This window comes from Leucoraja erinacea, chromosome 40 (genome assembly GCF_028641065.1).
Source record: "Leucoraja erinacea ecotype New England chromosome 40, Leri_hhj_1, whole genome shotgun sequence".
Classification (NCBI taxonomy): Eukaryota; Metazoa; Chordata; class Chondrichthyes; order Rajiformes; family Rajidae; genus Leucoraja; species Leucoraja erinaceus.
The window spans coordinates 1,709,252-1,730,361 of NC_073416.1; the positions used below are offsets into that span (position 1 = coordinate 1,709,252).

At 41.8% G+C, this 21,110-nt stretch overlaps 1 protein-coding gene across 2 annotated transcripts in view; it reads right to left on the bottom strand.

Moving 5' to 3' along the window:
* Positions 1–9,981: 9,981 nt before the first annotated feature.
* LOC129714723 (vitamin D3 receptor B-like) overlaps positions 9,982–21,110 on the bottom strand; it is a 116,246-nt gene continuing 105,117 nt past the window's right edge. For both annotated transcript variants that reach the window (XM_055664501.1, XM_055664500.1), the window contains 3 exons: positions 20,081–20,229; positions 15,903–16,019; positions 9,982–10,683 (listed from right to left, as the gene is read on the bottom strand). In XM_055664501.1, coding sequence (XP_055520476.1) covers positions 10,421–10,683; positions 15,903–16,019; positions 20,081–20,229 — 529 coding nt within the window. In that variant the 3' untranslated portion in view covers positions 9,982–10,420. The remainder of the gene's footprint in view (positions 10,684–15,902; positions 16,020–20,080; positions 20,230–21,110) is intronic.

Genomic DNA, 21,110 nt, shown 5'->3' on the forward strand with positions numbered 1-21,110 from the left:
TTAGTCAAAGCAAAGAAATCAAACAACTTGATTGGTATGTTCATTTTGATTTTCTTTAAACATCAGAAGATTGCCATCTCATCTCAAGCTCTTTGCGGAATTACGCAAAGCTTTGTCTTCCCAAGTCAGTGTTCAAAAGTTACTTTCTTTCATTTAAGGCAACATTGTGAAAGGAGTAATTATTATGTTAAAACGGCACATAAAAGTCTTTACCTAATTTACCTATATAAAATTCTATGAATGATACTTTGCACGCTACACATTCCCACCGCATCCCTCCCCCTACTTACATTAGCAGTTGACACCAGTAAATAGAATAACACCCTCAAAAGCCACTTTACTAATATAGCAGTGAAAACCACCTTATTTTCAAATGCAACTCTTCAGTCGAGTTGAGTAAATTATATTTGTTTCTTCGAGCATTTGGTTTCAAGGTTTTTTTTTACCTGTTAATAAACCGAATGTCTTTTTGCTGGATGTGATTGTCAACTCACTCAAACACATTTTAACACATACTTCAAATCAAAGAAACCTATAAAACTGAACATTGATGGCTTATATTGTAGTGTTCGTACATCATCAACCAGCTTGACATTATTGAACACAGATTGAATAATATTAAATCAATTAACTTTATACGGATTACAATAGATTTTTTTTCAGTTTCTTATTTAAAGTGCATTAGCATAACATATCTACGACACAAATTAAAGAGTGCTTTGCAGCAATTTTCTTTTTCTTATATACAGTTATTACTCGAGAGTTATTTTTCAGGTTGATAATCATCTTTTTTCTTACTTTGTATTAACAGTCTCGTGATCTTCAGGGCAGGTGCCCATGGAGCAAATTCTCCTTCCAAAAGCATTATACTACAGCAATGTTTAAAATGATTTAGATTCAACTATGGCAACTCATTTATATATAGTGCCCAGAACAAATACATTTAAAACTCAAACATGTAGCCTGATCGGAACTTTGAGGGAATGGGTGGCAGGTGATGTTTTATCAGATTGTATTCCAAATGAATGTTAAGATAGACACCTTCGTGCCATCCTTATTAGAACACATTGCAATGAAAACTTTAAGGAATTGAGTGAATGCTGTAAGGTATGTATCAGTCTAATATTACAGTTTATGTTGCTAATTTCACATAGCATCTTCTAACAGTTCCACATTCTAATTGCCTCATATTGTATTCTGTCTTTACTTTGTGTACTAGTCATGTCTCTACTATTTATTTCATTCCCCTTACATGTTTTTCCTCTACCTGCTCAATTTTTGTAAGGTGTCCTTGAGACTCTTGAAAGGCGCCCATAAATAAAATTTATTATTATTATTATTATTATTATTATTCAGGATGACATCCTTATTTTTGAACAATCGTCAACATTTTTAATTCATTCAAATATTTTGTTTTGAGACAGGAAGATTGAAGAGTTTGTGGTAGCACAAGCCTTCTGACAGCCTAACGTCAGATTGGGTCTAATTTACTTCTTTAGCATTTGACTGACTATTTGATTTTTCAGTAAATAGAGAGGAGTGGGGTTGGTGAAAGATGAAGGCCTTGTGATCAGTGCATCAGGGGCCGTTTACTGGGATGTTGTGATTGATGAACAAAGCAGGGCAAGGAGTCACTGGAATCATTAGAGTCTGGGTCCACAGTTTGGAGGTGGGGGGAGGAGAATTAGTCGGGGCCTGCAATCAGAGAGTTGGAGTTGGTGCAGAGTTGGAGTGGGGGTTAGGGGGAAGGTCACCCATTCCTTTTCTCCAGAGATGCTGCCTTGCCTGCTGAGTTACTCCAGCACTCTGTGTCTATCTTTGCTGTAAACCAGCATCTGCAGTTCCTTCCTACACACTTCATGATCAAGTGATCTGGGTGAATCTCCTGTGGTGAGTATCAACCTTAAAATCCTTTGTAAAACATATGCTCGTTGAGTCACTATAGCTACAAAGTTTCACCGAAACCACAAAGATTGCATTATTTCAATGGTGAAAATGCCATTCTCACAACACTCCCACTTTTGTAACCACATGCCAGTTCTTAGTTTGAGCAGATACAAAATAGTACGCCTTCAAATCCTGACCCAATCTTAGGTGTGGACAATTTGTTCAACAACAGTATTTAAAAACGTACCATTTCATTTGAGAAAAAAAATAAAAATAACACTTGGTGGCACAATGGAACAGCCTGGGCAGCACAGTGGAGCTGAGCTGCTGCCTCGTGACTCCAGCGATCCGGATTCAATACTGACCCCCAGTGCTGTCTGTATGTTAACAAATGAATCAAGATCAAGTTCAAGCCTGTAACCAAAGATTATAGAGCTCCTCTAGGATCTTTGCCTGTAACTGTCAGTGATCCTGCATTAAGTGTGCATGAAAGATCAGAAGGGGATTACAATTTGGACATTTTTTCAGCATTACGCATTTGAAAATTGACTCTACTCAGAATAAATTGCGATATCAGTAGTCTGTGAGTAGTTTTTGCAAGACTGGAAATTGAGCTGAGCACGTTGCCTTTGTGTGTCCGACATGATTTCCACACCACTTGTCCAGAGGATGAATATCAATTTCCCTTTTGGAGCATGGCGAGGGAACTTGGATCAAATTCTTCCAGGGGCCACCAATGTCCAGCACTCTGGGACAACTGGATTTTACCAGTGCAGCTCTGCACTGGGACGCTTGTAATTTCCAACATTTTCATCTTCATGGTTATCCTCAACTACTCATTGAGATCTTCACCATCCCCAAATCTCATTCCAGTCCTCCTTAGGCCCAGGCCCTTCATGCAGGGTCTGATCTTCATCCCCACCCCTCCAAGACTTGATTGTTCTTCCTGTCTCTCCCCAAACAGCTCCATGCATTGTGGCAGTTCCCCTTCCCAATCCCTTCATCTTTCTTGTATGCCTTCCCCAGTTCCCCAATTCACCCACCTACTCCGTCACTTATTTTTCTCACCTAGTTTGCCCTGGTCCTGATTCTCTGCCAACCTAATGGCCCATTCCTTGTCCACAGTCTCCCCAGAACCAGCCATGTTTCTGGGTGGCAGCTTTCGAAGCACAACTAAAATAGGCAGCAAAAGGACCCAAAGCACTCCACAGTTAAGGAGCTAATTTTGAACCATAGTCGCATAGATAGATATAACAATTCAATTCAACAAAGGGAAAAGGAATACATGCTTAGGTAATCTGTGCTTTCATAATATTGGTGGAGAAATAACTGTAGCCCAGGCCACAGACACTGCTCTTTTTGTGTTTGCAATGGCCACAGAATATCCTACACCTATTTGAACGGAACCATCTGAATTAGTTCCATTATAACAGACGGGCTTGGTCAGTTGCAGAGCTGGAAAGAAATACAACTGTACTGCTTGGCCAAAGTCTAGTTAAGATGGCAGATAGTGCAGACAAAATGCTCTCAGAGAAGAATATGAGGTTTAGTTTGCAGATGTGCCAACAATTTTATGCAATTTTAGCATCTAACAGTATATGGGTGATTGTAGGAAACACCTCAACATTCCACACATAATGGTTAAATTAAGGCACTTGTCCGAATATAACTGGGAGCACTGTGAATCTTTCTCACATACTGTCCTAAAACCTTCCCCTCTGGAGCACCTAGTGAATGCAAAACCAAGAGATGCACTCACCATCAATAAAAATACACAATATATTTGTTGAGCTTGATATCAAAGGTAAATATTTAATATTTTATGAAGAAGAATGTGCATAATTGGAAGCTGCGGCTTTCTGTCTTCAGCAATGCAGATGATAGATCAATAACGAAAAACATATTCCCAAACCCCCTCCCCAAAAGGACAAAATATCTCTTCAGTAGGATGTGATCTACATGTTCCACATACTTATGTATGAGTATAATTCTAGTTTAATAGGTTCTGCAGCGATCATTTATCTTTAATAGATCTTACATTATAAGTGGGCTGAGTAATGTATTTACTACTCTGGTATAAAATTCCAGAAACTGCATTGTAACCACATTCCAAAGACGTACAGGAGTTTGTAGGTTAATTGGCTTCGCTAAAGATTGTAAATTGTCCCTAGTGTGCTGGTGTATGGGGATCACTGGTCGGCACAGACTCGATGGGCTGAAGGGCCTGTTTCCGCACTTTATCTCTAAACTAAACTACATTCTTCATGTAGTCAGTCATACTATACATTCTTCAAATCAGTATAAAGTTGAAGAGAAAAGGCAAGTGAATTTCTCTCATGAAATAGCCAAAGTACGTTGGGAGTATGAATTTACAAAGACATTGCGTTGGACGACAGTTAAACAATTCACAAAATGGTCATGATCGTTTAGTGAATGTATGATGGTTGCTTCATGTTCAACGTTACATCAGAATGGGAACCTGACAGACGACAGGAAACAGCATGAAACAAATGAAATGTTCCTTAAGATGGCACCTGAGCTTCTCTTCAATGACAAAATCCATCCTCTTCTTAGTTACTGGTTTTCCTCGTCTTTATGCAACAGGTATTAAATATATCAAACATGCCCATATTACTAAGTGCATGATACAGAACTTAGGACGTCGTGAGTATTCACTTAGATAAAGTGAGAAACTAGTTCTGACATACATGGCAATGGCAAAACGTAAAATATATTTCTCCATTCATATAGACTGGGAGGTAACTTTAGGTCAAAGCTCAGTTAAGGATACTTGGAACAAATGAGCACATGGCAATGTAAATTAATAGAAACACAAGGAGTTGTGCGTGCTGAAATGTCGAGCAAAGCACAAAGTGCTGCAGGAACTCCGCGGGTCAGGCAGCATCTGTGGAGGGAATAGACAGACGGCATTTCGGATCGGGACCCGAAACGTCACATGTCCATTCCCTCCACTGATGCTGCCCGACCCACGGAGTTCCTGCAGCACTTTGTAAATGAATAGACTATTGTTTATTTTGTCCAGAGGTCAATTATTCCTAGAGTGAGGCTAGGATTTGTTCTAAATGTTGAAAAAGACAGCCTATGCAAGAAGCAATGAACGAGGAACAGCAACTGGAAACGCTGAAAAAATGATGCGTATGTCTACACTATAACAAGATACTTCGAGACGAGGAATGCAATTTGACTTTTGAAAAATGATTTGCGCAAAAAGACTCAAAATTATCCCCGATGCACGTTGCAACTGCTTCTTAAATTATTTCAGAAGTTTAGCCTCCTGCAATCCCAGGAAATCTCTTCCCCACATTACACACTCTGAACACCATCTTACACTTAACTTGTGGTAATTTGAATGAGTGTCCGATTTACCCTGAGTTTAATTTAAGCTACAGCATTTCTTTAACATGCATGCACAGAATATGGTTTCTGCAGAACTCATTGAGCTGGGCTGAATTGATGTGATGGCTGGAGAATGTGGAATGAAGCAATATAGGTATCCCTCGAAGGACTAACATTAAAAAAAAACCCTTGCAGAACAACTCATCTGGAACATTGTGCAGAGGAGCCAATTTTAAAGTCCTACTACTTTGTCTCAACTGACGCAAGATATGAACAGAACTTGTGCAGTTCCCGAGTTTAAAAATGGAATATAAAATTCTCTTATTTTTTAAAAATAAAGACACATTTGTTGAACATTTGGGAGAAGGGCAGGAAAGGATACATACAGAGGGCAGATCACAGTTAGCTCATTAGGAACAGATGCATCTACACATGACCATTAAAGGAAAAGCACCACTTCACAACAATTAACTGCAGATTTGCCCATCCTCAGTATAAACCAATAACTTTGTGGTTAAGCAAGCCCCGAATAGTGCAGCAGGAAGCTATTTACACATGTTTAAGAAGGAACTGCAGATGCTGGTGATGCTGCCTCACCCGCTGAGTTTCTCCAGCATTTTTGTCTACCAGCTATTTACACATACCTTGAGCAAGCCTCTTCTAAATCAGGAAAACATTCAATATTTTTACATCTACAGAACCGAGCTCACAAACAGAGCCGTTGTAGCTTTTGGAGGTGGGAATAAAATTTATTATTTTGCTGTCATCAAAATAAAACTCTCTTATTTTTCCAATAAGAACAACCCTCTAGAAAATATACCTTTCTTTTTTGTACAAGATAAAACTGTACATTTACAAAATACAAATTTACTTTCCTTATATCTATTTAGTAAGTTCATTTCTCCCAACCCAGAATGTTCGGTTCCAGGTATAATGCACGTTGGATGAAAAAGTAACAATTTATTCTCGGCTGGTATCAGATAGCTCACACAGGTCACCCCGCCATTTTGTACTGAAATTTGGCTAGCTATGGCCCAGAAATTAATGTGAATCCAGCAGCAGGCCACCAACAGTGGTGATCGGTGAGGACAAAGATTGCGAGGGTGGTCAGGTCATTGGGGAAGGGTGGGTTAGTGACAGAGAGATTACAGTCTTGGTCTTGAGGTGAGATCTGTAGTGAGACGAGGGAGTTGCGTTGGGGGGGGGGGGGATTGGTGCAATATAAGATTCAGGGGGAATGGTGACCAGAACAATTAAAGTCAGTCAAAAAAAAAAAGGACCACTGCATATGGAACAATATCATCTTGTGTGTGACTGTACTGCGTAAATCTTGTCAGCGGCACAGAGCTGGATAAGCCAGTGGAATTCTTGCAAATGATCAGAAAATAGTCACCACTGCATTTCATTCCCGAGGAAAACTATTTTCATTGTGGGATTGAATTTGTGTCAGTGTCCATGAAAAGACAGGCACCAGAGCTTATCATAAAACATGCTGCATTGGAAATAAAGAAACCAGTTTTCCTGCCTTTCGGTTTGGTTAGTTACAGGAACCACACAAAAGAGACAAATCCTGCCCACAGCATACCTTTGCAAGAATGATAAACAGCTTCAGTGTGATGTACATACCAACAACTGCTTTCACCCAACAATCAATTACCATTTCTCCGGAGTTGTATTACACACATTTGAATTATTTATCGAACTCAAAAGATTTTTATCTTGATATTGCGTTTTTAAAAATTGCCTATTTGTTGATAAATGTTGCTTCATTTACTCAAGTAAATGCAATCTCTTAATGCCATTCATAAGTACTATTCAATCTTCTATTACATTTCAGATTCCCTTTACAATATTTAAGGCAGTAAGAATCAATACATCGATCATTTGAAATTGATTTCAAAAATAAAGTTTAGAGCAGATGCAGGACACCCATATAAGCATCAGCCACTTCGAGACACTGGCTGGAAAGGATTGTCTTTTTGCAAATTAGTAAGATTCAGATCACCAGGGAACCTATTTGTACATTTTCAACTCCCCGAGTCTAGATTCAGCACAGTATACCACATTGTGGCAAATATACCACAATGGTCAAAAACAGATATCTTTAAACATTTCTATTTCTTTTAAACCTGAAGGGAATGCGGTTTCCTGAGTATGAAACAATGTTACTTGCTTCCAGAGAATAAGTGCATAAATTGCCTGAGGCTGCACAGGAACTCTGGCTGATTGATAGGGTGAGATAGACAATGAATTATTCACAAACAAACCTCGGTATTACAACTGTTTTGTGTACATATAGAGCATGTGCATATTGTGCAATGTATATATATATATATATATATATATATATACAATACAGTCACAATCTGTTTGACAGGTTAGCCTGATGTCACAGCAGCATTTCCATCTCATTCTAAACTCCAGAATAAGAGAATTATCTAAATATTAATGAAATCTCTGATAATTGGAAAGTGGAGCAATGAGCGTTCTTCTTTTCCAATAATTTTTTCCCCTTAGTGGAAGTTGTTAACTCACAAGGGGGCAACAGTTCCACACACCCTTCACCCTTCCGCCCGAGTTACTCCAGCATTTTGTGTCTATTTTTGGTATAAACCAGTATCTGCTGTTTCTTATTGTCACTAGCGTTTATATAATGTTTTTAAGACGGCAGTGGTGCAGCTGGTAGAGAGCTACTGCCTCAGCGACGAGAGACCAAGTTCAATGAGGCAGAATTCATTCTCATAGATGGCTGAGGAGGTCAAGTCATTGGGTATTTTTAAAGCAGCGATTGATAGATTCTTGATTAGTAAGGGCATCAAATGTCACGGGGAGAAGGCAGGAGAATGGGGTTGAGGGGGATAGATCAGCCGTGATTAAATGGCAGAGCAGACTTGTTGGGCTGAATGGCCTAATTCTGCTCCTGATTCTTGATTCTTATGATCTTTCACTACCCAACTCAAATGCTAGTTCTTTTCTATTTAACCCAAATAATGAACATCAACAGGGAAATTCCACCACAAAGATATCACTGCCAGGCCAACCAGTAACTTGTGCTTTTCCAGCAGAAGCATACACTGATCAGGGAGCAGGCATTTATGTTGATTTACCCTTCCTTCAAACGAGACATTGAGGCCAAATGCACCTACCATGACTGGAATCAAACAACTCAATACAAACCAGGAAAATGAACCAACATTCACAGGGATAGATTCTTGAAAATAAGGAAGCCCCGGATTGAACTTTTTAAATGGGACCCATAAAAATAAATTAACGTCTGGAAATGTAATGTATAATTCAGATTGAATGCAAGTGTAAAACCTCAAGTTTCCCCTGACTGAATGAGAAAGTGCTAGGGAAGAGCCTCAATGCAAAAGGATATTGTTGCACAGTTCTAGTACTTGAACTGATTTAAAAATAAGTTAAATTGGTATAATCTGTTTACATCTAGTTTAATGAAAGAATTATTGAAGTCCTTCTTCCGAAGGGTGTTTATACTGGGGAGCTGAGGGGACATAAAGAGACTCCCAAGCTTTCGGCTATAATTTTTCAATTTAGTATTGGAAATATCTTTTTTTCTTATATATTACATAAATATACTTTAATTTGGACTTCAGTAGTATAGATCATGATAATGACCAATACATCAATGTTCTATCAATCACCTCCAATGATCATCATCTCCTGACGCTTACAGATCTAGATGCAAGTATATGTTTGTGGCATGAAGAAATCGTACAAGCTTCCAAGGCTGTACTTGATTCTTGTAGTAGTCTTGTAATGATTAAGGGGGGGTTGGCCACACTCTGGTGGGAGCGGCTGTGGTTCTCACTCACGACGACGGCAGATCTTGCTTGCTAGATGTTTGAGGCCGCAGTTCTAAGGCTGTCGGCCATAGACCACATGTAGTTGCATTGTACCTCAGGGTTCCAGCACGCAATGAGCCGTACCTCCCCTGCTGGAAACGGCTCGGATGTGGCAAGGCGGCTAAAGCGGCTGGCTGAGAACCCATCCCTGGGCTGACAAGCATCGCCTACCTGACCATGAGAACTGTAATGGGAAGCACCGCTCATTAAGCCCCCCCCCACCCCCAGACGGGCGTGCCGGGTGACCAACGTCCCCACAGTTGTGCAGGCAGCTGGCTTCCTGTGTGTGGTGTGCTGCACATTACCCAAGGCATGGAACCGTACAGTTGGCCTGCAGCGGCTTTCTGTGATGGTTTTCCTGGCGTACGATATGTGCTTCACGGCTTAAGAACAGTGGTTACACGCTAGGATACGGGAACTGCCATTCCTTCCTTTGTAAGATCTAAGTCCTGACTGAGGGGGGGGTTCTTTTGATCCCTGGCATTTGTGCAACCGAATTAGACAATATCCGCACACCATACCCGAAATCGGGTGATGGTACCGGATGACCTATATGTAGATATCATACCATCACTATTACGATAGACAATGCTGGTTCTCTTCCTTGAGAACTAAAAATGCTTCTGCTGTATTCAGCTTATGCTTTGCGATTTCTAAAAAATTAAATATTAACAATGTCTATGTAAAAATAAATCTTTCCTCTCCAAAATGTCTGGGCAACACAGTCAAGGGTGGCAAAAGGGGTAATTTTATGTTCTGGCTCAGGGTTCTGGACCTGAAACTTTAACTCTGCTCCTTTTTTCGCAGATGATGCCGGACATGCCGAGCTTTTCCAGCATTTTCTGTTTTTATTCCAGATCTACAGCATCTGCCCTTTTTGTATTTTCATCTCATGGTAAACTTTCCCCCTGCACACACTTGTTACATGCTGCAGCTAATGATAGGTCACAGCATTCATATTAAGTGAATAGTTAATATATTAGATATATGTAGTTTATGCACATTCATATATCTATTTAATATTCAAAATATTTCCTATCATTGCTCTTGTTTTGTTGAGGTAAATAGTACATATCTGTGAGGGGGAAATCTACTGTTATTACTTTGCTGGCTTCAGATTGTACAGCAACTGGTGGCAACTGTTTCAGAACATTGCAACTACCACCCCACCTCTTCTCTCTTTAAATCAGTGGTGTAATAATTTAGACTTGCGTCATCACTGGAAGTTTAAATTTTCAAAGGAAATGCTGCGTTAACCACCAAGCCTGTTTACCCTGTGCAAACCTATCAAGTTAGAAATGAAAGACAGTGATTCATTTCGCATCATCGTTACTGAAGACCTCAAGCAAAAGTGGTGTGAGTTGCATGTTATGTGCAGGATGAAAGGTCAGAGACCGGTACTGTTTGGCATGTTCATCGCTCAGGCTCCGGAGGTCTGTCAGCTTCTGGATCATCTTCGGATACAGCAACCAATTACCTGGGGGTGGATGCTTGACCCGGATGTACACCTGCAAAGTCTCAGATAACTTATCTTGAATGCGCTCCACTCGGGCACGGTCCTGTAATCCAGAACGATCTGAAAACGTAGACACAAACAAAAGTTCACAAGACTGATTTCACAGTGGCATAAGCATGCACAAGATTATAGTGGCAATCTTGAATCAGGCTGTTATGAAATCAAGTCTGATTCTTAGGACTCGAGCACATATTCTGGGCTGGCACTCCAGTGCATTTTGAGGGAACATAAGGTCCCACATAGGAGATTAGTGGGCACAATTAGAGCACATGGTATTGGGGGTAGAGTGCTGACATGGATAGAGAAGAGGTTGGCAGACAGGAAACAAAGAGTAGGGATTAACGGGTCCCTTTCAGAATGGCAGGCAGTGACTAGTGGAGTACCGCAAGGCTCGGTGTTGGGATCGTAGCTATTTACAATGTACATCAATGATTTGGATGAAGGGATTCAAAGTAACATTAGCAAATTTACAGATCACACAAAGCTGGGTGGCAGTGTGAACTGTGAGGAGGATGCAATGAGAATGCAGGGTGACTTGGACAGGTTGGGGGAGTGGGCAGATGTATGGCAGATGAAGTTTAATGTGGATAAATGTGAGGTTATCCACTTTGGTATCAAAAACAGGAAGGCAGATTACTATCTAAATGGCATAGTTTGGAAAAGGGGAAGTACAACGGGGTACTGATTGGGGATGATCAGCCGTGATCACATTGAATGGCGGCGCTGGATCGAAGGGCCGAATGGCCTCCTCCTGCACCTATTGTCTATAATGTGACAAGATGTTAAAGTGAGGCCCCGTGTCTTTTCTCAGGCAAATGTAAAAGATTGCATGACCTTATTCAGAGAAGAGCCCAGTGTCCAGACCAATGTATATCATAAAAGCACTAATCAAGAAACAACTATCAAGTCATAGGTAAACAAAAGTGCTGGAGAAACTCAGCGGGTGCAGCAGCATCTATGGAGCGAAGGAAATAGAAACTTAGAAAATAGGCGCAGGAGTAGGCCATTCGGCCCTTCGAGCCTGCACCGCCATTCAATATGATCATCCAACTCAGTAGCCCATACCTGCCTTCTCTCCATACCCCCTATCACTTTAGCCACAAGGGCCACATCTAACTCCCTCTTAAATATAGCCAATGAACTGTGGCCTCAACTACCTTCTGTGGCAGAGAATTCCACAGATTCATCACTCTCGGTGTGAAAAATGTTTTTCTCATCTCGGTCCTAAAGGATTTCCCCTTTATCCTTAAACTGTGTGACCCCTTGTCCTGGACTTCCCCAACATCGGGAACAATCTTCCTGCATCTTGCCTGTCCAACCCCTTAAGAATAGGCAACGTTTTGGGCCGAAACCCTTCTTCAGACTGATGTGGGGGGGGGGGGGGGGGGGGGGGGGGGGGGGGGGGGGGGGAGAAGGGGGAAGGAAAAAGGAAAAAAAAAGGAGGAGCCCGAGGGCTGAGGGAGAGCTGCGAAGGGGAGGAGACAGCAAAGGCTACCGGAAATTGGTGAATTCAATGGGTACGTCAACTATCAAGCCATGATCACATTGTGGTCTGCACTATCTTGCTGAGCACAAATTGGATGTTGGGCTTTCCAGAGTAGGGGAATGGGTATTAGAATGACAAGCTTTTCTCGAGATCAGCATAGTCATCATGGCCTGAATTAGCTTCTTCTGCCCTGTAACATCTTTATGATTCTTTAATTATGTGATAATCGTGATGATGATCCTTTGAAAATACCTAATTGGCCTTGAGATTAAGGTTGTGAAAGATACAATTTACATACGAAACAAACTCTCATTTATGCATCTGGAATTCTCGTGCTCCCAGCAAAAATCCCGAAGCATGTTAAGTAATTCAATACATTTTTTTCCAAAATGTAAAATTGAATTTGGCATGCTGGTAATGCAGTTTCACCTGCATCATTCATACTCTATGCATGCGAGAAGGAAGGTATGTAAGCAAGTGAACATAAAGGATCTGTTCAAGAAGGCTCGGAAGTCAAAATCTCCTCAGTATTTGATTTTGACTGATGAATATTATGTTGAACCTGATGAAATGCCATTAAGTGTATCCAGAACACAGTGAATAAATTGCATTGAACATAAAGGGCTGGAGTAACTCATTGGGTCAGGCAGCATCTGTGGAGGGAAGGGAGAGGCAATGCTTCCAGAGAGGGGCCCCTTCTTCAGACAGCTGGAATAGCTGGATAAACTGCACTGTCCCTTTGACATTTAGAATTAAGTGATTTTAGTTTCAGTGGTAGCCCAGCCTAGGTAAGGTTATGCGTAAGATCTCTGCAAAATTGACATAACATTGGTGTGTTTTTATAATAAGCTCGAGTAATAAATTCGACTTCAGCTGTAATGCCAAATAAGTGTGCAAAGACATTGTTAGGTTATTTATTTTATACAAAGTACTGTGAAGTTGTGGGCTGATTAGCAACAATATCCCTTTGAAGATTCGGGTCCGTGTTATGGTCTAGTCATTGTGACATTCATTTGACTTATTTTTACTGCATTCATATTATTCAGGCCTAAAATATAGAATTGTAGTGTCAAAAACATTGTTAGTTAAAGGAGTCAGGAGATGACATATAGCTTTGCTACTTATTTAAAGGTTTATGCATAGAATACATCTGTGTTGGGGTTTTTTGGAGGGCAATTTTCATGAAACCTGAACCCTCACACTCCCCGTGGATGCTGATGGCTGAGAATATACTGGAATTCTTTCCCCACAGGTAAACAGCGTTATCTGAGCACGTTTCCTTTTTGCTGGGCAAAAGTTTGACGGGTCAGTAAACGTACTGAACAGTGTAAATGAATCCACTTCACCACTAACTTCCATCCGGCACTCAAATACACTTGGACCATTTCCGACACTTCCCTACCATTCCTTGACCTCACTATCTCCATTGCAGGTGATAGACTTCTGACCGACATCCACTATAAACCCACCGACTCCCATGGCTATCTGGACTACACTTCTTCCCACCCTGCTTCCTGTAAGGACTCCATCCCCTACTCCCAATTCCTCCGTCTACGCCGCATCTGCTCCACGGATGAGGCGTTCCACACCAGGACATCTGAAATGTCCTCATTATTCAGGGAACGGGGGTTTCCCTCCTCCACCATAAATGAGGCTCGCACCAGGGTCTCTTCCATACCCCGCAACACTGCTCTCTCTCCCCATCCCCCCGCACTCGCAACAAGGGCAGAGTCCCCCTAGTCCTCACCTTTCACCCCACCAGCCGTCACATACAAAAAGTAATCCTCCGTCAGTTTCGCCACCTCCAACGTGACCCCACCACTCGCCACATCTTCCCATCTCTCCCCATATCTGCCTTCTGCAAAGACCGCTCCCTCCATAACTCCCTTGTCAATTCTTCCCTTCCCTCTCGTACCACCCCCTCCCCGGGCACTTTCCCTTGCAACCGCAAGAGATGCAACACTTGTCCCTTTACCCCCCCCCTCGACTCCGTTCAAGGACACAAGCAGTCGTTCCAGGTGCAACAGAGGTTTACCCGCATCTCCTCCAACCTCATCTATTGCATCCGCTGCTCTAGATGTCAGCAGATCTATATCGGTGAGACCAAGCGGAGGTTGGGCGATCGTTTCGCCGAACACCTCCGCTCGGTCCGCAATAACCAAGCTGACCTCCCGGTGGCTCAGCACTTCAACTCCCCCTCCCACTCCGTCTCCGACCTCTCTGTCCTGGGTCTCCTCCATGGCCACAGCGAGCAGCACCGGAAATTGGAGGAACAGCACCTCATATTCCGCTTGGGGAGTCTGCATCCTGGGGGCATGAACATGGAATTCTCCCAATTTTGTTAGTCCTTGCTATCTCCTCCCCTTCCTCAGTCCCCCTGCTGTCTCCTCCCATCCCCCAGCCTTCGGGCTCCTCCTCCTTTTTCCTTTCTTCTCCCCGCCCCCCCCGATCAGTCTGAAGAAGGGTTTCGTCCCGAAACGTTGCCCATTTCCTTCGCTCCATAGATGCTGCTGCACCCGCTGAGTTTCTCCAGCTTTTTTGTGTACCTTAGGTTTTGATGAAGATTGTGCTCAGTGCCAATCCTCAAGAATTGCAACTTTATTGTCATTGTGTTCTTGGATTTCAGTCCATTACAGGTAAACCCAAGTGTAATGCTAGCACAGAAGTAAATAATTCTTAATTCAGACAACTTGGCTTTCAAGTGTGAATTACATTTCAGGCAGGATACCTACACCCGACTGTTATAGATAATAAATGGTCATTTGATATTGCAGCGATCGTTCACATTAATTGCTGCAGCATCAACTGTGTTCATTTCAACTCAGTACGTGTGGTTGAATTCTTCTTGACTGGGATGGGATGTGGGGGGGGGGGGGGGGGGGGAGTGGGCTTGGAAAAGTTACCCCACAGTTGACACTGAAGTCAGGTTTTGTTTTTAGAAAGAGAGAACTGGGAGACATGTAGGAAGGAACTGCTGGTTTACACCGAAGAAAGACACAAAATTGACACACTTGGCTTTGAAGTGCTCCGAGAAGACTGGAATGTAGGAAGAAAATTAAACATGGCAACTCAGGTGGCATGTTCTTTTTTTTTTGTTACATGAAGAAGAGGCATTGTTGGAGGTCTGTGCAGGAAAAGCAGATTGGGTGTTAATTTATTTTCTGTCTAGATTGGCGATTAATTTTTACCATTCTCCAGCTCAAAGGCAAGATCATCAGCATGAAGGGAACAGTTTATTCCTGGGCAATTAGAGAAGCTGGAACCCTGGCTGACAACTTGCCCTATGCTCCACACTCATTTAACCTAGGACAAATTGTACAGCCATTTATTCTTAAGGATAAAGGGGAAATCCTTTAAAACCGAGATGAGAAGAACTTTTTTCACACAGAGAGTGGTGAATCTCTGGAACTCTCTGCCACAGAGGGTAGTTGAGGCCAGTTCGTTGGCTATATTTAAGAGGGAGTTAGATGTGGCCCTTGTGGCTAAGGGGATCAGGGGGTATGGAGAGAAGGCAGGTACGGGATACTGAGTTGGATGATCAGCCATGATCATATTGAATGGCGGTGCAGGCTCGAAGGGCCGAATGGCCTACTCCTGCACCTAATTTCTATGTTTCTATGTTTCTATGTACAATCCGAAGCCGAGTACCGAAAAGACATACAGATTGGCGATCATAAGCGCAAGTGATCTTCATGGATATCAAACGCCCTTATGTTTTATTATTATTGGTTTATTATTGTTACGGGTACTCGTGCAAATTTGTTTCGTTTTCACGCATTGCTGCTGTCCTTACCTGGTGACAGGAGGCAGATGGCCATGAGAAGAACATGTTCTTCTTCATGCAAATTTAAATTCTTTAGGCCAGCCTGAAATTTTATCAGTGGCTCCAGCAACTCCAGTGAATGGCCAGCTAGAAAGAATACAAAAGTGTAAATCTCTCTGGAAACCTTTTTTTTTTTTTAAAACACTCTCGTTTAAAAAACATTTATCTGTAAATTAAACATTGGTTGGAAAAAAATAAATCAGAACACCAATTTTACATCATTTTGCATGTGGAGTTTATTACTTCCTCATTATGGTAGAGACTCAAATAGTTCTTAACAAATAGTCATTTATATTCTTACAGATGGCGTAAGAGTAAAACCTAGCCTGATCGATCCACACACTGAATATGCACACAAAATGGTGCCATGATGATGTTGACTAACAGTGCTGCCCATGCTGCTGCTCCAATATTGTACAAAGCCAGCTCATTTTCACCTTGAAGTGAAACTAAGATGCATATCTACAGCTGGCAAACCCAGACCAAGCCCTGTTCTAAAACCATTACACCTTTAGATGTGAGTGGACAGAAGGGACATGTCTAGAGTGTGCAAATCACTTCAAAAAAAGAGGATGCCCTTTAAGGCTGGTTAAATACCTATTTCTTTTGTATTTTTCTATATATCATTGGAGTATAACAAAGCAGTGGTGTTTATGAATGTGGGCATCTCTGGAGGCTACATACAGATGTAGCACTGACAAGTAGAGAGACGCACTTGGCAGAAGGTGTGAGGGTGAATCTGCATGGCATCCTTGCAAATGCCAATCAGAAGTCACAAGAAGGTGTCATAAAATGTCTTCAGTCTTCAAGCCAGTGAACAAACTCAAGCCTTCTGAGATGACTTCATATGGTACACAATGAACTCAAAGCTATTCTTCAACGGCAAGAACAACTTTTAGCAGGTACTGAGTGAATCCTAAGGATTTCCCCACTAAGAACATCACATAAATTACAACCTGCAAGGATCAACTCTGTAAAACCTCCCTTAAAAAAAACCCCCAATTCTAATGCAATAGCTATCACTTTTATTAACCACTCCATGAATTGAAATACCTCTGGGGCCAGATGCTCCAGAGATGAGGGAACACTTTCAAGTAATTAGTGTCCTCTATTTACTCTTTTCCCTTGATTTTGTGAACCATTGATTAGGGGGAGTTAATGAAGGAATTACTTAACTTCCATTGACTTGTTCCTTTAAACTAACCCGTGGATACTGAGGAAGGGGAAATTAGAGTTTAGTTTACACCAAGGTAGAATTTACGCAAAGTCCAGTGTGACACAACCAGCATCTTTCAAGGGAACAGTTGGACTAGTTATGATCTGCCAAGGCAAACATGCCTTTGACTATTGATAGTCCAGGAGCTAACAATGAACGATCACTTGGCAGATTTTTCGTGAGGCCAACGAGAGTATCTGCTGCAATGTTGTCCATGCTATTGAAATAATCAGGGTCACTGCACAAGAGTCCCCATACTACTTTCCATGTAGCGCACTGAGAGATTTCTGGTTCCATTATCAGAGCGCTTGAGCACAATTCTATTAAGCATTTGCGCATTTGTAGCTTTGGATTGTAAAAGTATTTATGCAATTAATCACTATTCTTTTCAGGAAGAGTCCAATGTCAAATGCTTGTAAATAGCTAGAGATGCCCTTGTCCATTGTATGTCCTGCTAGTTATCTTGCCGTTCGGATCATAGCTTTATACCATGCGGCTCAAGCCATTTAACCTGCCAGATTTTCCCCGAGTTTTCTCAAGAACACATCCTCAAAGGTTCCAATAAATTCTACAGTTGAGGACCAGCATTTCCTCTTCACTGGTTTCTGCCAGAGAGCATGCAGCATTGGTCAACTCGGAGGATGGATTTGTTTAGGCCAACTGAATAACACAGAAAAATGCGTTTACTCTGCATAAGCACCTTTGGTAAACGCAAGACCAATCAGCAAGTTGAACCTTGGCACTAAGGGGGCAACCAATGAAGATGTGATTTTAAGCGACAGCAAGCATTAATTTAAAACTGCATTTTGCACAAGCAGGCACGTTGCCTCCATACAGCAGCTCTTATTTTGCGGTCAATGCACAAAACGAAGCATACCTTACAGCTGATGCAAAATGTGAGAGTGCTAAATCTTAATTTGAGCCTATTCCTATTTGACGCTCATACTTTGGGTTGGTCCCAGTGTGGGGTAGATTTCATCCTCCTGGTATTTGCGTTGAAATTAGAAATGTGGCAAGAAATTTGATCTGGCAGTGCAATGTTTATGTGCACCATGCATTTCTACTTCAATGAAAAATCATGGGACTTACAGCACATACTATGAAGACAATCATCATTTTCCTTCAGGATCCTTCATCTATCTGATGTGCTAAATAATGGAAGTGATTCTTGGACTGAAGCAGATCTTCACAACTCAGCCTTCAGATTGCAACATCCCCCCCCACCCCTCCCCCCCGGCGATCAGCTGCCTGATCAACCCAACCACCACCAGGCCCAATCTACGTGCCCCCCCCCCCCCCCTTGATCTCTCACACATCTGACCACCAGCTCAACTTTAGTTCATAAATTCTAGGAGTATAACAAGGGCATTCGACCCATCAAGTCTACTCCGCCATTCAATCATGGGTGAACTATCTTTCCCTCTCAACCCCATTCTCCTGCCTTCGCCCCATAACCCGACCCCCTTACTAATCAAAAATCTGTCTATCTCCGCCTTAAAAATATCCCTTGACTTGGCCTCCACAGCCGTCTGTGGCAATGAATTCCACAGATTCATCACCCTCCAACTAAAGAAATTCCTTCTCATCTCATTTCTAAAGGTACGTCCTTTTATTATTTTATTCTGAGGCTGTGGCCTCTGGTCCTAGACTCTCCCACTTGAACAAATTCCTTGCCCACAGTGCATTGCCTCATTAATGTGCCATTGTACTTGTTATTTCAATTCCAGGCCTTGTTTTAGAACCACTTTATGATCTCGCTGCAAGCAATGATCAAAGTAAATTCTCCTCAAACAAAGCACAAGATTGATCAATGTTATTATTGTGTGACCCAAAATGCACATGGCCACATTTTCCTCCACTGCATGTCCATGTCCACACACAAAAATGACGACTCCAAAGATATGCCGTTTTCATCCCTTTTTATGCAAAGGACGTGTTTGGGAGATTGGGTTTGGGGCAGAAGAAATGATTATGCCCACATCAAGCATAGTTATGAACTATCCCATGAGACTTGGGGGCTTGGGTGTGAATTGTGTATGTGCCCACCTAGGCTAGCACCAAAGAATGTGGCTTGAGTTTTGCCTATGGCCCAGGTCAGATCAAAGAATCTGTGTTTCCACAGCAAGTGGGTGGATTTTTCGGGCGGAAAGCTTTCGTTACCACTGGAAATGAGACCCCATATCTGTTGTCTGCTTGCCTTGATGAGCAGAGACTTGTCACGCATCTGCAGCAGATTAATTATTTATTACAAACTGGGCAACACTTTAACTTTGCCGCTTTTGGAGAGGTCCATGCATGCGTACGTTTAATGAGTGAGCATCGATACACAACTTTGCATTACAATATTCATTTTTTGAATGATTATTGAGAGGGGTCATGTCATGCCTGTTTTCCCTCAATTAGAACAACTAGAGACAACAACTAGAGGGCAGTCCTGAGCTACTATCTACCTCATTGGAGACACTTGGACTATCTTTGATCGGGAAGGAGTTACCTTGCACTAAATGTTATTCATGCTATTCCCTTTATCATGTATCTGTACACTGTGGATGTCTCGATTGTAATCGTGTATTGTCTTTCCGCTGACTGGTTGGCACGCAACAAATTAAAACGCGACATGTATTAAAATAAGCCAAGCCAAGTTAAATGAACAGAATGTTTAATATTAGGTTTGATTAATCGAACTAACTCCTGTAAATGATTGGGGACATTTGACAATGATCGGTTAAGCACCAACCTTTACTCAGTGGGAAGTGAACAAGAATGGTGGATGTCCTCAGGGATTACAATGATGGGAGGAGAGCATGGGTGGCACTGCACATTATAACATCATTGCCAGTGTTTCTCATGTGGTTTTACCAGAAGCTATAAAGCTAAATTGCAGTCATACATGGAAGATGGAGAATAAATACAGTTTTATGTCCTTGCTTACCTTTGGTGACGTCATTTATATTATATTTGAACTCATTTCCACAGCTCCATGACATATCCTCTAATGTGAAGGATTGGTTTGATCGCAGCATAATAATTTCAATTGCACTTGACTTCAGAAGGGAAATTTGGTCATCCGCAGACAACTCCCTGCAGATTGAATAAGTTCTCTCCTTATTAAATATTTATGCATCGGCACTTCTGCTGTACATTATATTTTATTGATACTTCTCCTGTGATCTACTATCTATTATTCTGTTTCCTATTACTGATTGTAGCAATCAGTAGCAACAAGCCCAAAGCCTCTGGCCTTTTGCTTTTATGGATACAAGATCCAATATTCTATGAGCACCAATTATTTTTATATCCCATATCCAACTGCAGAATGATTTGTTAATCTGAAACACGAGTACAAAAATATTGCTTAATCCAGATATGAAGTTGAAACTCTCCAGCTGCGAGTGGAACAGAAACTATAGAAATTGTAACAAGCAGAGATAGGGCAGGTGACCACAGTCAGGGGCGGATTAACCATTAAACAGACTAAGCACGTGCTTAGGGCACCAGGGCCAAACGGGGCACCACAAAGTTGGGAAAAGGGTGAAAAGAAAAAAAAAAAAAAACGAATGAAGATTTGTAAAAAAAAAAAAAAAAAAAATGTTTGTACTGCTGCAACCTGCATTGTATATCTGGTCAGACAGGTCAACAACTAAAATGGACTGGGTCAGTGTGGAAAGGAGGGGGGCACCAAGATTGGTCAGTGCTTAGGGCACCAGTGAGCCTTAATCCGCCCCTGACCACAGCATAAGGTTGGGTCCACTTTAACAATTGCCAAAGCAGGCCTCGATCTACTGGTTAAGGCTACTTCAGTGTGCGAGGCGCACATTACTTGCTAGCCTTAAGTACAAAGTATAAGAGTGCACAAGTGATGTTACAATAAGTGTTGTATGACATTGGACTGCCGTGTGCATGCTAATGGCTTCATCTCATCTGACGGAACAAAAACAGGAATTGCGATACGGCACAAAAAA